General features: G+C 44.8%; 2 protein-coding genes across 2 annotated transcripts; one reads left to right on the top strand and one right to left on the bottom strand.

Moving 5' to 3' along the window:
* Nucleotides 1-2,612: 2,612 nt before the first annotated feature.
* lzts3b (leucine zipper, putative tumor suppressor family member 3b) lies at nucleotides 2,613-9,579 on the bottom strand (the record flags this gene model as incomplete). The annotated part of the gene is made up of 7 exons (XM_084054588.1): nucleotides 9,391-9,579; nucleotides 8,391-8,861; nucleotides 7,882-8,049; nucleotides 7,333-7,461; nucleotides 6,363-6,554; nucleotides 3,847-4,077; nucleotides 2,613-3,644 (listed from the first exon to the last, which is right to left on the bottom strand). Exons 1-7 carry the CDS (start codon nucleotides 9,514-9,516, stop codon nucleotides 2,613-2,615), a joined length of 2,349 nt encoding a protein of 782 aa, XP_083910714.1. The 5' UTR covers nucleotides 9,517-9,579.
* Nucleotides 9,580-14,882: 5,303 nt separating this feature from the next.
* LOC311044031 (eukaryotic translation initiation factor 2 subunit 2-like) lies at nucleotides 14,883-15,833 on the top strand (the record flags this gene model as incomplete). Its single annotated transcript, XM_084055453.1, has 1 exon — nucleotides 14,883-15,833. The coding sequence occupies one exon, from the start codon at nucleotides 14,883-14,885 to the stop codon at nucleotides 15,831-15,833; it is 951 nt and encodes a 316-aa protein (XP_083911579.1).
* Nucleotides 15,834-15,961: the final 128 nt, after the last annotated feature.

The following is a 15,961-nucleotide window of genomic DNA, read 5'->3' as shown; positions in this document are numbered from 1 at the left end:
GTGTCCATATCCCACCAATGAGACGCAGAGTGAGCAGATGGACATTTTCCATCATATAATGAACACTAGTGAGGACCAACTATATGAAGATAAGGTTGAAAATAGATGATGTGCTAGTTTAAGTAAACATATTTTCATAATTGTATGATTCAAATTACATTTTAGTGTACCACATTAATTTGTTTGGTAAAGTATTAGCTAAATATATTACATAAAATAATATTTTTTTTACAAAGCTGTATTTTGAGAAGAGAAATTGTGCAAATCCTGGCAATCAGCATCTTAAATGCTTGTAAATGTACATGTACACTGAATGCTAACAATGCACCTCAATGTTCAAGTTATTAGAAATGGGGTTTAAAATGTAAAACAGAGAATGCGTGATTAGAAATGGGCCCAGCCCCTTGTTATGAATATGCAGCGGAGACAGCCTGCAGTCATTGCTGCTTGGCTTGCGACTTATGAATGCATTTGGTCACTGCCATTTCATTTATGTGGTTGAAATGCAAATCCTTCAAACACCACTGACCGTAGGTCATTAGTAGTTAACGGTTTACAACCAATATTGCTATTACTCACATATCTTTATTGGTTCTGCTGAATTTAGCCAAGGGATGATTTTAATCAAGCCAGAACAGTAACAGTAACATAAATGCAAACAATAAATAAGAGACATGTATGAAATTTGTAGCATTTTTGTCCTCTAAACAATACAATAAATACATTTACATCACCTACATCAAAAGGAACAGCATTTTTGGACAGGGTTGCGGTGATTGCACCATTATGATAGGCCAACAGGCTATCTACACAGATAAAAAAAAAGGAAATCAAATTTAATTAAATGGCACAAATTTACTCTGTCATTTCACCATTTCATAACAATAATAAAGATGATAATACTATGTAATACATCAGTGATAAATAGTTAATATTCTTAAGCAACATCTTTGTATGCTGGCATAAACAACATATATAAAAGCCAAGACAGCATCACTACGTGTCTGATTTTCTGACTTCCCTCTGCCCTTTTGGAGCTGAGTGAACTACAGGCGAAATGAAAGTGTTTTCATAAAAGGATCACGTATACCGTTGTCATCAGGCTTTTAGCTTTCCTCAGTTTAAAATGACATATTAGTCACTGTCTCTGTGTCAGGCCGGCCTCAGTGTACACTGTACTGTACTTTGCTCTGCCTTAATTCTGCACTCCACTCTATTCTGCACTGTATTGCCACTTGTCCCTCTATGCTCAATCTCATAAGTTGAAACCTTTGATATGTACACACACACACACACACACACACACACACGCGCGCGCGAGCGCACGCACGCACGCACGCACAAACAATGTAGGTATAACTGCAATAAACATCTTTCCGGTCTGCCATACATTCTATAGAATTTATAAACTTTTGGGGATTCTGACTTCTTCAGAAAATAAGATAATAATAATGAATTACAATAGCCAAATTCACATGTGTGTTCCATTCATATTTTCCTTGCACTTTTGCCCAGTTAAATAAAAAAAAACATTTTAGAAATCATTCTCCTGGCCTTCACTCAAGTTGGTAGCACTGTAAAAGTGATATGCTGACCTCTAGAGTTCATCTGTTGTCACTGCAGGCATTCTGAACCAGGTTCTTCCAAGTCCCTGAACTTTATTATTCAGAGATGGGGATGATTATGTACCAAACCTATTCACTGCAGTCACTTTATAGAAAATATAAACTCTCCTATTCTTAATGATATAGTTTGATGTGTCGAGCTCAGGGTTGAACCCCGTGCGTGATATGACCTAAAAACGGAATTAGCAATCAATCAATCTGTGACCTTTTGCATGTAACTAATCAACTTAAATGTCACACCAATCTCATACATATGCTGGGATTTAAACGAAACAGTCTAGTCGTAAGATAGTCTAATTGGTTTGCTAAACTATAGTTTTTCTTTTACATTAAAAAGACTTGATTTTCTATTCTTCTGTTCATCAGCAATAGGTCATTGTTATACATGCTGGGAGGATTGGAATAAGGCGCTCTCTGGCCAAAAATGCAATTTACCATCACACACTCTGTCCACTAATCCTACTAATTCTTTTATGTTATCACTGACACACTCACAATGAATAAATAGCGCATAATATCCTAGGTAACAATGGTCAGACAATATCCCTGATTTTCTTGGTCCTTTTCTAGCGTGGTCGTCAGATGACCCCTGCATTGGTGCTGTAATCTAAGCATTGTCATTTCAATGTTTATTTTTATGCCGTCCATCAGCATGGGCACACTTTTCGCGAACATAGTCCAGTTATGCAACCCGTGAGACAAAGGCTACTCAGGAGGTTCATCATCATTGATTAAACATGGTAATATTCCCATTTCAGTTGTTTTTATTATTTTATTATTTTGCTATGGTTGAATTCGATAGTACTGTAGGCCTTTGTAACTCTTTAGTATCTATAGTTTCTTGTATTTGTGTTCACTCTCAATGCGAATGAATAGTTTTGATATCAAACTGTACTGTTTTTGTTTGAATTGAGGTTTCATCTTCATGTACCGTATCGTACTGTAGCCAGTAGCCACTGTATTGTATTAATGTTAATGGGACTGTCTTTATATCTCAGTGGATTCTATCCTTTCCAGGCGTGATGGTCCTGCCCAAGGCGGGGCAAGCTGATGGAGAGACGGAGGGCCCTTCTGGTCCTCACAGGGTGGGGAGAGGGTGAGGGCAATGGGAGCAGGGAGAGAGCCTGGGGGCTGGGGAGAAATAGGGGACAGGGCTGGCGGAGGAGGTGGAGAGTTAGAAGAAGAAGGCGATGGAGTTGTAGCAGAATCGGGAGCCGGTTTGGCTCCGAGTTGTCCCATACGCTTCTCCAAAGCTTGGTTCTTCTGTAGTGTTTCCACGTAGCTGAGCTGTAGCTGTGCCTGGTATTTCAAAACCCTTTCCTTCTCATCTTGCCAGGTGTGTCTCTCCTGGTCGAAGTTCAGGGCCTGGCGCTCCCGCTGCTGCCGCTCCAACCGCAAGGTTGCCTGTAGCTGCTCCAGCTGCCTACGCAGGTCTACTGACTCATCCCAGTGGCCGTCCTGGCCCCGTAGAGGCTGATGGGCCTCCTGGCTTAGCTGGGCCTCCTGGCGCAAGTGGGCCTCCTGGCGCAGATGGGCCTCCTGGCGGAGGTGGGCCTCCTGTCGCAGTTGGGCCTCCTGACGTATTTGGGCCTCTTGGCGGAGTTGAGCCTCTTGACGGAGGTGGGCCTCTTGGCGCAGTTGGGCCTCCTGGCGCATTTGGGTCTCCTGGCGCAGTTGCACATCTTGGTGCAGTTGGGAATCCTGCCGGTGCTGCACCATCTCACGCCACTGGGCCTCTTCGCGCTGCTGCCTCTCCTGTCTCTGAGCTTCCTGCCTCTGGGCTTTGGCTTCATCGCTCTGGAGACTGAGCAGCGTGTCAGAAGTGGGGATGAGGGAGGATGAGGTGGGTTCAGAGGGGTTGCGCGGGCAGTATTGAACTCCCCATGGTGGCAGTAGGCCTGCTGCTATATGAGGCTGGTTCATGAGAGCTTCCTGTCCTCTGCTAAACTCACTTAGAGCCCGTTTTAAAGTAAGCACCTCAGCCTCAAACACACCTAGTTTTTCTCTGAGCATCGACACCTGTGGAAAGGAAAATGTCCATTTTAAACCTACGGTATAAGCAAATGTTATTTAAACATGTATACAGTACAGTATATATATTATTTATATATATATATATTCATACATAGTTAATAAAAGTTTGGTGTGTGTGTGAGAGTGTGAGAGTGTGCACACGTGCGTGCATGTGTCTTTATGTGCATGCATGCCGTCCATACTGTACCTCCGAGAGAGTCCTCCTAAGCTCTCCCTCGCACTTCTCCAGCTCCATTGTCTTGGTGCTGTAGGAGTCCTTCAGACCCAACATCACATCCTCCCGTTCCCTCAGCTGGGCGTTTAGCTCCTTCAGCTGGCCCCTCAGGGCCACCATCTCTCCGGCTCGCTGCGTCACTTCAGCCTGACTCTCCCTCAGCTGCTGCTTCAGCAAGGAGATCTCACCAGCCTTCTGACACACCTGCCCAAACGAGGAAGGTAAAAGCCCGATTCATACTTCGTACGTCAACCTACAAGCTCATGACGTGTCGCGGATGTGACGCTTGCAGGTCTGCTATTCTCGGTATAAGCAGGAATCGGGTTTAAGGGTGGGTGAGTGGCATAGCTTTCACTATTTAGGTAAATTATATTGAAAGAAGGCTGAATCAGCTGTTTTTGGGAAGAAGAATGTAATCTACTGCATATTATTTATTTAATTAAAAGTAATGTTGCGCTGGAATATTAGTTTCTCTGCAGAGTAATGTGTTATATAATGCATCCCTGAAGCACAAAAGGCCCTGGTATAATATTAAGGGGAGGCTAAATGGAATAGAGAGGAATGCCACAAATAATGTTATTGGTATTAAAAGGCTGTTATAGACTTAGACGTTCCCAAGGGGAAACTTCTTTCCACAGCACTGTACATATCAGACAATAGCCCCCATTACGAACCTCTCCACTATACAGCTCTGAGATGAGGTCCTACTGCGAGGTCTCCCAGAATCGGTTGAACGGCCGCAAAGGGTCCGCTGTTTACCCTTTTCGCCACATCGTATCCAAAAACGAATGGCAGATTCCAAACTGTACAGATGTTTAAGGTATGGTCCGGCATCATAAATGCTAGGTCGGGGACGAAACAACCCGTTTAAATCGCTTATTTAGTCAGCCTGTGGCCATGTTTCCCTTTGTAGCCGAACCAGGAGCAGTACCTGGCACCGGACGTAGGGGGGTTTTCCTGGTTGAATGGGAAACATGGCCACAGGCTGACTAAATAAGCGATTTAAACGGGTTAAATTCGCCGGACCATACCTTAAACATCTGTACAGTTTGGAATCTACCATTAGTTTTTGGATACGATGTGTCGAAAAGGGTAAACAGCGGACCCTTTGCGGCCGTTCAACCGATTCTGGCAGACCTCATAGTAGGACCTCATGTCGGAGCTGTATAGCGGAGTGAGAGGTTCGTAATGGGGCTAATCAGACAACAATACATACAACAGTACACAATAACAACAATACAGCAATAATAACAACATACTATGGCAGGCAGCAGTACACAATCAGGCCTGCTGAGAAAGGCGTGTTGTTTAAGGCAGCTACAGGTATCTGGCTTTTCCTAAAGCAAGTCCTTCTGCACCTCAGTGTTCTGTCTGTACACCCTGTCTGTACAGTACACCCTGTCTGTACACCCTGCTGCCCCCCTGGGGGGATTGAGTAGGTGTGTGATGTCCTGTTCTATTGCGATTTGGCCCGGTTACTAACGGATGCATGTTAAAGAAACAGGTGGAGCAATACAGTAGGATTGTCTCAATAATGCTCTGGTACAACAATAGGAGGAGATGAGGAGGCAACATAGAGACCAAAGCAATAGGACACTCTGGTAGAGGTTTGGGTTGCGTAGTTATCTTGCCATGATTTAACTCCAAAGGTGGGCAAGATATAAAAAATTGTTACTCCACTGATTATACATTGATAATTCTAAATATGCTCCTCATTGACCTTTTGCTATTTGAAGATCCGGATCCAAATCCAGTAGGAGTTTTCTTCATCAACAGGAAGTTGATATTTTTATAAATAGATAATAAAATAAAAATTGCAGAACGGGGTTTTGCGATGTCATATGTTGCCATAATCAGCTTTATTTGTGTTCATTGATATGCTAGAGGAGCATATTGAATTATCAATTTCTAATCAATGGAGCAACTATTTCTGATGTCTCGCCCACCTTTGGAATACTATCATGTCAAGGTAACTACACAACCCAAACGTGTACCAAAGTGTCCTATAGATTGCGGATGACTGATAGTCACAATGAAACACAAACAACTAAGAAGCTGCATTAGGACCCTCTATCGGCACAGGGGACAAATCTAATAGCAGATGGTAGATAAACGGCAGTGTCATTAGTGTGTATGACACACTGCAAAAAAAGTTATAGAGTTTCTGAAAGTTACTACTAGACAAATTGACACAGTAACTGTTACCTCATTTGTAAAAGTAATGTGTTATACTTATATACTACATAATTCATTACTTATATAATGACGCGGGGGTATAATACGTACACCATCTACATACGCTTTACTGGCCTACTGGACATAGACACATGCAGACATGCACATCTGAAGTGGTTCAGAGTTCAGTCTACTCTAGCAGGATGTAAGCCTATGAATATTTATTTCAACTGCACCAAGTTGGGAGATAATTCTGCCACAAAAGCACCAAGTCACAGCAAGACACACAATCACACACATGAACCATGTCTCACCTCCCACTTTGTCTCCTCTAGGCGTGGCAGTATGTCTGCTTGCTCCTTCCTATAGTCCAGACACTTCCTCTCCAGGTCTTCTCTCTGGGCCAGCAAAGCAGCCATCTCCTCCTGTAGCCTCCTCTTGTCCTGGGACAGACGCGCGATCTGGGCCTGCAGGGCCGTCTGTGAGCGCTGGGCACGACGTGTAACCTGCAGAGAGATGTGTGGAGTGTGGACGTTAGTCTTGGGTTAATCGTGTTTCTCCTTCACCTGTCCTCTAAATGTAAGTGTTATAATCAGAGGCCATCATCTGTTTGTCCCACACAAATTCCAACCTGTGAATAAAAGCACTTCTACAGTATATGCTATAAACAAACTTGACACTATTAGTAGCCTCTCATGTTTTTTTTGGTGTTTCATTGCACTCTGCAATGTTTTCTTACAAACATAACAAATTCTCATTCATTAACATTACTTATCTCAACCGCCTCCTTTTCTCTGATTATCAGGATGTGTCTTCCTTCTAACTTTTGTGACATCAGATAAAAATGGCATCTTGCCTAAACAAATAACTGTATTCTTCAGATGAAGAACCATACTCAGATCCAAGTACTTGAAACTGTATAGTCAATTTGAATCACTTGATTTATGACAAGTATACTGTACATATCTAGCTAACTGTGCTCATACAACAATACATACCACATTGCGTGTTCTGTTACGTTTTCTTAACCACTTACAGTAAGCCCTATACAGTATACTTCATCACATGACAAAGTCGATTTACAAGCTCACAATGCATTTTGTTTTCGCTATAACAAATAACTTAAGATACATTTTATATGTTTTCATTTTTAACATATCCCCACCATGAAAATAAATGACCAGAGGGGGGGGAGGAAGAGGCATGGATTTATGTCCCCCCCGCCCCCCCCCAGCAAATCGAACCCTGTGTGTGAGAGTACAAGTACTAGGTGCACGAGGTTACCTGCTGCAGACGTGAGGCATAGTTCTGTCTCAGTTCATCCATCTGCCGCTCCCAGACACGCTGCTTTTCTTCAAACACCTGAATGATAGCTGCCTCACTTTGGTCCAGGTTACGGCGCATGTGCTGCACCTGTTAGCAAAGCAGGAACGGAGAGGGGTCAACAGATACAGAGAGTGTGAGATGGAGCATACATTACGGGGTTGAATCGTCACGCTTAATTTATACCAGTAAAGTTGTATTTTGAAACAAGGGGGCTAGATGAATTAAACTCCATGACAAGCGTTCCCTCAGTGCAGTAGTTAGTAAAATAGTGTCTAGATCAGTCAAACCAAAAATACAACTTGAGACTTGGTACTCACTGACTGGAATAACACATCATTTATTGCTATGGCAATGTAGGAACAAATTTGTACAAAATTTCAGCTATTTGAGATATAAGATGTCTTACACAATATGCCATATTTTTTGAGGGGGGGCAGGGTATAGTGCCTGGGTGTTACTGTGAGTACAATATAGCTAGAAATGAGGCATCCCTGAGTGACCTCTGACCTCTTGCTCTTTTTCCCACAGCCGGTCCTCCAGGTCCTGGATGATGTCATCAGATGAAGGGGAGGGGCGTAGCGGTGCTGGTGCATCGCTCAGATGGCTCAGCCTCTGATAGGACGAGGAGCTCTTCCCCGAGGAGGAGCGGCCACTGTCAGAGGCACTAAGTCCGTTCTGGAAGACACCACCGTTGTTTGTGTTGAATTATGCTGACCCTCTCTAACAGTACAGCCTTTGTAAGCTCTTGTCTTAGTTATCCATCTGCAATTGACATGCTATTTGTGGATCTGAATGTGAACAGTTTCTGAAGTGTTCAAATTGACCCATTTTGGAATAAAGAAACATGTTCCTGTAACGTAAAATAATCATTTAACATCTGTAAATATAGAGGAGGAAATATAGAGGATCCACACTAAAAAACACATTTGTTTTAGCTTTTTCCTTCGATCATTTTGTGAGAGAGTGTAGTATTTTTTTCAAAGGTGGTCCTGTCAACGTGTGTTTGCGGGTCGTACCTGATAACCTGGCTTTTCCAGGCCTGCGGCTGCCCCGACCGTCCCCAGCCTGTTGATGTGGCTGGTGGAAGCACTGAGGGGTCCCAAGACCGCAGGGGGCCCATATCCGGACCCGGATCCTGTGTAGGTGGGCAGGCTGGTCAAGGAGTTCCTCCCAGAATCGGACATACCACCCGGGACCCCTTCAGGGCCGTCTCCCCCTCCGTCGGCTCTGCCGACCCGCACCGGGCTGTCCTGGTCAAGGAGCAGGGCCTCTGGGACCTCTCTCGGCTCTGGTCCACCAACGCCAACGTCTCTAGCCCTCCTCTCTCCTCTGCCACCTCTCCCCTCGTTCATTCCTTCACTCCTCCCCTCTCTCTCAGCCTTCCCCTCGCTCCCCGCCCCTGCCTGGCCCACAAGGTTCTGCATGGAGTGGAAGCTCTTGGGAACAACTGGCTTGAAGGCAGAGGGACGAACCAGCCCCGAGTTGTTCTGTGTCATTAGAAAGAAGTGGAAGGGACAGAAAAAACAGAGAGAGACAAAGACACATGGATAAACTGAGACAGTGAAACACAAAGCTAGATTGATAAGTGTAATACTGTAAATATTTGTACTGCTTAAAGGGATAGTTCACCCAAATTATTACTTTTTTCTATTGATTAGTCACCCCATGGACACTTGAATTCATGGATATTGTTTTGTTTTTGTCACATTCATAAGTCAATAATTTGATGACCAACGGACCGGTAGGAGACACTAAGGGGATTCTAAGTGTCTCCTACCGGAACCGCTGCCGGTCATCAAATTATTGGCTTAGGAATGCAACAAAAAACAAAATATATCTATGTATTCAAGTCTCCATGGGGTGACTAATCGATAGAAAAAAAGTAATTTTGGAGGTGAACTATCCCTTTAAGGTGCGCTAGATAGAAGGTTCAACAGCCACAAAAAAAGGGGTCACCTCCTAGTTTTTACGGCACACACTGTCTATTTCACCAGAGTCTACCAAACAAGGAATTACCTGCTCTAGTTTTCCCGACACGGGCAGGATCTTGGGCGGGTTGTGGTTGGGAGGGTTCTGTTTGGTTGTATTGTTGTCAGCGTCAGCTCGGCCGGCCGTCATCTCTCTCTGCTGGTGTTGGCTCATGCCACCACCCCCGTTCTTCTCGTTCGCTCCCAGGCCCACGATGTTCCCACAGACATCCAGACTTCCACCTTGCATCTCCCTGTCCCTCTCCCGTTCCCTCTCCCTCTCCAGCCTCTCGCCCTCTATCCGCTCCCTCTCCCGTTCTCTCTCCCTCTCCCGTTCCCTCTCCCTCTCCCGCTCTATCTTCTCCCGTTCTATCCTCTCCCTCTCCCTCTCCCTGGCTCTCTCTCTCTCACGCTCCCGTTCTCTCTCCAGCCTCTCCCTCTCCACCCGCTCCCGCTCCCGCTCCCGGTTCCTCTCCCTCTCTCGCTCCCTCTCCAGCCTCTCTCTGTCCCAGTCTCTGTCGCGGTCCCTGTCCCTGCCCCTGTCCCCTCTCTCACGTTGCCTCTCTCTCTCCCACTCTCGTTCCCTCCTGCCCGCTGCGTTCCCACAGTCCAGCTGGTTGTTGTTGGACGGGGCCGTCATGGTGCATTCTGTGTTCGTGGAGGAGGCTGTTTCGGTGGGCCGGTCCGTCCGGTCGGTACAAGTCCCAGTCCCAATGCTAACGCTTCCCCGCTCGTCGCTGGAGGCCGTTCCGTCAGATATGGCGGCCGGGGGGCGGGGCAGGCGCTCGGCACTGCAGCTGCGGTCGGCGGGACAACGGCGAGAGAGAGGAGGGGCCCGAGGCAGGGTGGTCCTCGTGCCCACAGACTTCATGGCAAACTCCTGCTCTCCGGCCACCCCACTGCCAACACTGCCCATAGTGGGGGTCAAAGGTCAGGGGTTAGAGGTTAGGAGTCAGGATTGAAGGGAGGGTCACACATACATTTGGTAGCAGTGTGGGTCATCACAACCTAATGCAGGTAGTGGGGGCACATACACTAGAGAAACACAGAGAAATAAACGGAGTTATAGAATATAGTAATTACACAATAGGCAGTTTATACAAGAAGAAAACAAAAACAAACACACTCGGTCTGTATATAACGCAGTTTGCCGGGTGCACGGCTCACGAAGATACACAGTAAGAAAGTAATAGCCAGCACTCCGAAGTCAATTTGGTATTTTTAATTCATAGATGCATGGACAGCAGACACGGACACGTTTCGGCGTCAAGCCTCCCTCACACGCTGAGGAAGGCTTGACGCCGAAACGCATCCGTATATGCTGTCCGTTCATCTATGAATTAAAAGTACCAGAAGGACCTCGGAGTGCTAGTTATACAAGAAGAACATCTAACACAGTAGAGATTCTATCCCACATACACAGCTAGTGGGGTCCCACCATGATAATAAACATGGATGGGTTGGAAGATAAGTCTAGACAGTTTGTAGTGTGAAGCAATGTGTCATAAAACTCTCCTCTGTTCAATTAAAGGCTTATGAATGGTCTGTTTTTGCACCAGACATACATTTGCAACTGACACAAAAGCATTAAGCAACTTCTCTGGTCAGACAGACCAACTTAAACCCTGGATACAGTACTTATTACCAATTAAAACCGGGAAAGCATCTGTGTCATTTTAGATTGTAGCGTTGGCTATTCAAAAATAGCAGATATACAAGCTCACAGCGTGTCACAGTTTGTGCCGCGTTGCAAGCTTGTATATCTGCTATTTTTGAATATTTTTGAAAAATCTTGAAAGTGTTTGACAAATGTTGAATAATCCCTGGCACAAAACATTTTCAGATGGGGGTCCTTGGCCAAATCAATTTTGTTTGAGAACTACTGATTTAGAAGCCAATTGTAGAATGACCGGGCACCCTAGTTTATCCCCTCAACACCAAATCGCTAAAGCTAAAATAGTAGATCGACAAGCTTTGCAACACGTTGTGATCTTGTAGATCTAGTTTCGCTAAATATCAGCTATGACATGCTCAGAGTAGGGATGCTGGGGTTCATGCGGTTAAGCCTAGTTTACATGCTGTATAGTACAACAGTGAAAATAACAGATTTTCAAGCTGACAACGCTTTGCGATGCAACACGTTGTAGATTGAATATCAGCAAAGGACACCGGCGTGTGATGGAGTAGGCCTATAAATACATCTTTATCCATACAACACACACAAACTCAATATACAGACTATCTTTTTGTGTCTTTAAAAATAGGCTGAGTGGCATAGATTAGGATATAGCTGAATACCAACACCGAAAATAAACACAAAAGGTGTGTACAGCGCACAAGCACATATGTGTGTGGGTGTCCGCGTGCATGTGCGTACAAAGTAAAAGCATGACATCATAAGACATAGTATCGACTCACATTTTGACATCCAAAGGGATGCATTTCATGAAGCGATTCACAAAGGCTCAGATTTGTAGCCTCCCATGAATCACATGACATGAAGTAAAACGCAGCACTCACATCATGTTGACAACATCCACATCATCAAGTTCATCATCATAACATCATATCATCATCATCATCATCATCATCACCACCACCGTGTGTGTGTGTGTGTGTGTGTGTGTGTGTGTGTGTGTGTGTGTGTGTGTGTGTGTGTGTGTGTGTGTGTGTGTGTGTGTGGAAAATATGTCATATTCTATCCTGGCATACATTATGGTACATTATGAGAGAGAGAGAGAGAGAGAGAGAGAGAGAGAGAGAGAGAGAGAGAAGAGAGAGAGAGAGAGAGAGAGAGAGAGAGGGGGGGAAATAGGCAGAGATAGACATGGTGGAGGGGAGAGAGAGAGAGAGAAAGAGAAGTAGATATAGAGAAGATCAGTCACGCCAATACCCCCCCCCCCCCCCCCCCCCCCCACTGCCACACACACACACACACACACACACACACACACACACACACACACACACACACACACACACACACACACACACACACACACACACACACACACCATCAGCACCACCGTCCCCCCAATCCCCACCCACCCCCACCTCAACCCATTTACAAGAGGTTTACTTCCAGTGGGGTGAATAGAATAGTATAGTAGTGGTGGTAGTAGTAGTAAAATACACTGTCTATCTATCTGCTGCTCTGCTTCAGTCCCCTCCCCTCACGACCCTCTCTCTCTCTTTCTCTCTCTGAGAGGGGGAGAGAGAGAGAGAGAGAGAGAGAGAGAGAGAGAGAGAGAGAGAGAGAGAGAGAGAGAGAAAGAAAGAGAGCTCTCTTTCTCTCTCTCTCTCTCTCTCTCTCTCTCTCTCTCTCTCTCTCTCTCTCTCTCTCTCTCTGTCTCTCTCTCTCTCTCTCTCTCTCTCTCTCTCTCTCTCTCTCTCTCTCTCTCTCTCTCTGCATCCCTGGGCGGTATAAGGGCGGCTTTAAGCACCATCCGCATCGAGCCCTGAATAGCCTGCCGCTTCCAAATAATCTATTCGAGGTTATAGATGAAATAAACGGAGTCTGCCGCACCCCCCCCCCCTCCCTACTAATCTACACCATGTTAATGACCGTTATATCATGCAGTGGCTTTGAATCACCGACTGTAGCATCCTGATCCTAGCAAGGCATAACGTTACTCACTATTTGCAGCTCCGCCGTGTGTAAGATGGCAGCCCCCCAGTAAACAATTGTGTAATAGACAGCGAACGTCAGTTTTGGTCGACACGATTTTGAGTTATTTTTTGCGATGCTATGATCGGGTCGGTATTATTGGGGATTTGCAGACAGTCCTCGACCGACCGCTGTCAGCGTCGGATGCTGATGATGGAGGCGGTCGGTTGATGCGCGCATCAGCTGAGAGACACACACCCACCTTTGGTACCGCCCCGCCCCTTTGGCTGCTGGAGGGACACGCCCCCTTTTGGCATTCCTCCAATGCCTTCCATCCAGTGGTGGAGAAAGTACCCACATTTTTTACTTAAGTAAAAGTATCAATACTGCAATGTATAGAAATACTCTGTTACAAGTAAAATGTGTTAAAATCCTTTGAAAATAGCAGATCGACAAGCTCACAATGCGTCTAAAAGCATCGTGAGCTTGCCTTGTAGATCGGCTATTTTCAAATGGCCGATATGTATATAGGGCTGAAGTGGTCAATGTATGTTTTGTAATAATAATCAAAATCTACAAAGTAACTAGTAACTAATGTTCTCAAATAAATGTAGTGGAGTAAAAGTAAAAGTATTGGAAATTGGAAATACTCAAGTAAAGTACAAATACCTCAAAATTGTACTCAAGTACAGTACTTAAGTAAATGTACTTAGTTACTTTCCACCACTGCTTCCATCCTGAAAAGTGTTTAGGGGCCACCGGTTTGCTACACTATGGAGATGGATGGATGGATGGATGGATGGATGGATGGATGGATGGATGGATGGATGGATGGATGGATGGATAGATACATGGGTGATGGATGAGAAAAGATTTCATGGGAAAAGCGATGTGGTGGCTAATTGGCACCATCAACCCCATAATTCCATGCTCCATGCAATGATTTGATTGGTTGATTGAATACTTTATTAGTCAAAATTAATGTAAACAGCACGTGGTACAGACAGTCAGACATTAAGGCTATAAGGACAACACAAAAAAAGTCGTGGGGTATGTTTCCATTGTGGTCCTAATTAATCAATTGAGAGTCTCTTAATTACCTGGATTTACCTGCAATTCAGCCGGACATTTTCTTTTCTCCATAATAGCCTAAGTCATTAAAATAATGTATTTACATTTTAAAGCCCTTCCACTCTACTTCACTTTGGTTATGCCGAATCCACAAAGTCACAATTTCAAAACCTTCAGGTTAATGACTAATAATGGTAGAACAAAGAGTATATAAAATAACATTTGATCAGTTCAGTGAACCACGTCCACCTATATAAACCCAGCTTGTTGATGCCCTGTCTTCATGTAAAACATCCTCATGACATCATTTGGATTTTGAGTAGGCTTCTGATGTACGGTTCACTCAATCATCCAGGATACAGTTTTGATTAATATTGGGATAACTGAATAACATACTGTACAAATGTTAGATCTCTCCATGCAGACCTGGAATGCACTGTGAGTGATTCTATCCGGTAGAATATTTCAGTTCCACACATGACACGGGTCCATCCAAATAGAGGTTGAAAATATTGCTCACAACAAACATGGATGACCTGAAACTTAAAAAAACTGAATCCGTTTTTTCCAAGAGTAGTCCTCAGTATCACATTTATTTTCTGTTTATTGTGTACCATATACATACACAGTTCTGTGTATGGTACATAATACATACTTAATAATGTAGCTTATAGGTAACACTTGCCGAGTTCCAGGTTTGCTTCCCAGCAGTATTGCTGCTGGAAGCCCCAAGCAACACACTTGTCATATTTGATGACGCAAGATGCAATGTAACTATATAGGCCCACTACTGGACATTTTGCTTCAGTGTGACTCGATGGATCAAAAGTGTCAGTTAATTATACCAATATTAGTCCGCAAACATGCCAGGAGACGAGATAGATTTCCATCCTAACATGACCAACAAAGAAATGGAGAAGCCTTTCATGCTGGATGAGGAGGAAGGAGAGGGGATGATCGAAGGAGGGGGGTCCAAGGAGATGACGGAGGCAAAGGAGGTGGAACCAGAGAGAGGAGACAATGAGCTGGATCTGGATGATCTGAACATTTTCAATCAGAAGAAAAAAAAGAAGAAACCAAAGGTGTTTCACGAAGTTGAGGAGGGAATACAAGAGCTGAAGATCACTGAAGATGAGCAGACGGAGGCTATGGAGGGGGAAACCGTCGATCTCATGTTTCCAGCCAAGAAGAAGAAATCGAAGAAAGTCCACTTCGAGGAGGGAGAGATGCAGGAGAATGATGACGCTCTGGAGGATGACGAGGGGAGGAAGAACGATGATGGAATCGTGTTTAGCTCCTCAGGACTAGCCTTGGCTGGTTCAGAGAGAGACTACACATATGACGAGCTGCTCGACCGACTCTACAGCAACATGAGGGAGAAGAACCCAGACATGGTGGCCGGAGAGAAGAAGAGGTTCGTGTTGAAGCCTCCTCACGTGGTCCGAGTGGGTACCAAGAAAACCTCCTTTGTGAACTTCAATGACATCTGCAGTCTATTGCATCGTCAGCCAGATCATCTCCTAGCTTTCCTCTTGGCCGAGTTGGGTACAAGTGGTTCCATAGATGGAAATGACCAGCTTGTGATTAAAGGTAGATTTCAACCCAACCAGATAGAAAACATTTTGAGAAGATACATCAAGGAATATGTGAGGTGTCACACCTGCCGTTCCCCCGACACCACCCTCCAAAAGGACACGCGACTCTACTTCCTACAATGTGAGACCTGCCACTCCCGCTGCTCGGTCACTAGCATCAGGACCGGATACCAGGCGGTCACAGGCAAGAGGGCACAGCTCCGCGCCAAAGCCAACTAAACTAAAGGGGGCCTGAGGTCCTTAGTTGCTTGCGGGTGTTCACGCACCGAAAATATAGCCGATCGACAAGCTCACAACGCGTCACACCTAACCAGGTTTTTTTTATTGATTGAATACTTTATTAGTCA

This window comes from Gymnoscopelus microlampas (assembly GCF_963454915.1).
Source record: "Gymnoscopelus microlampas genome assembly, chromosome: 4".
Lineage (NCBI taxonomy): Eukaryota > Metazoa > Chordata > Actinopteri > Myctophiformes > Myctophidae > Gymnoscopelus > Gymnoscopelus microlampas.
This window is presented reverse-complemented; position numbering and strand designations above follow the sequence as displayed.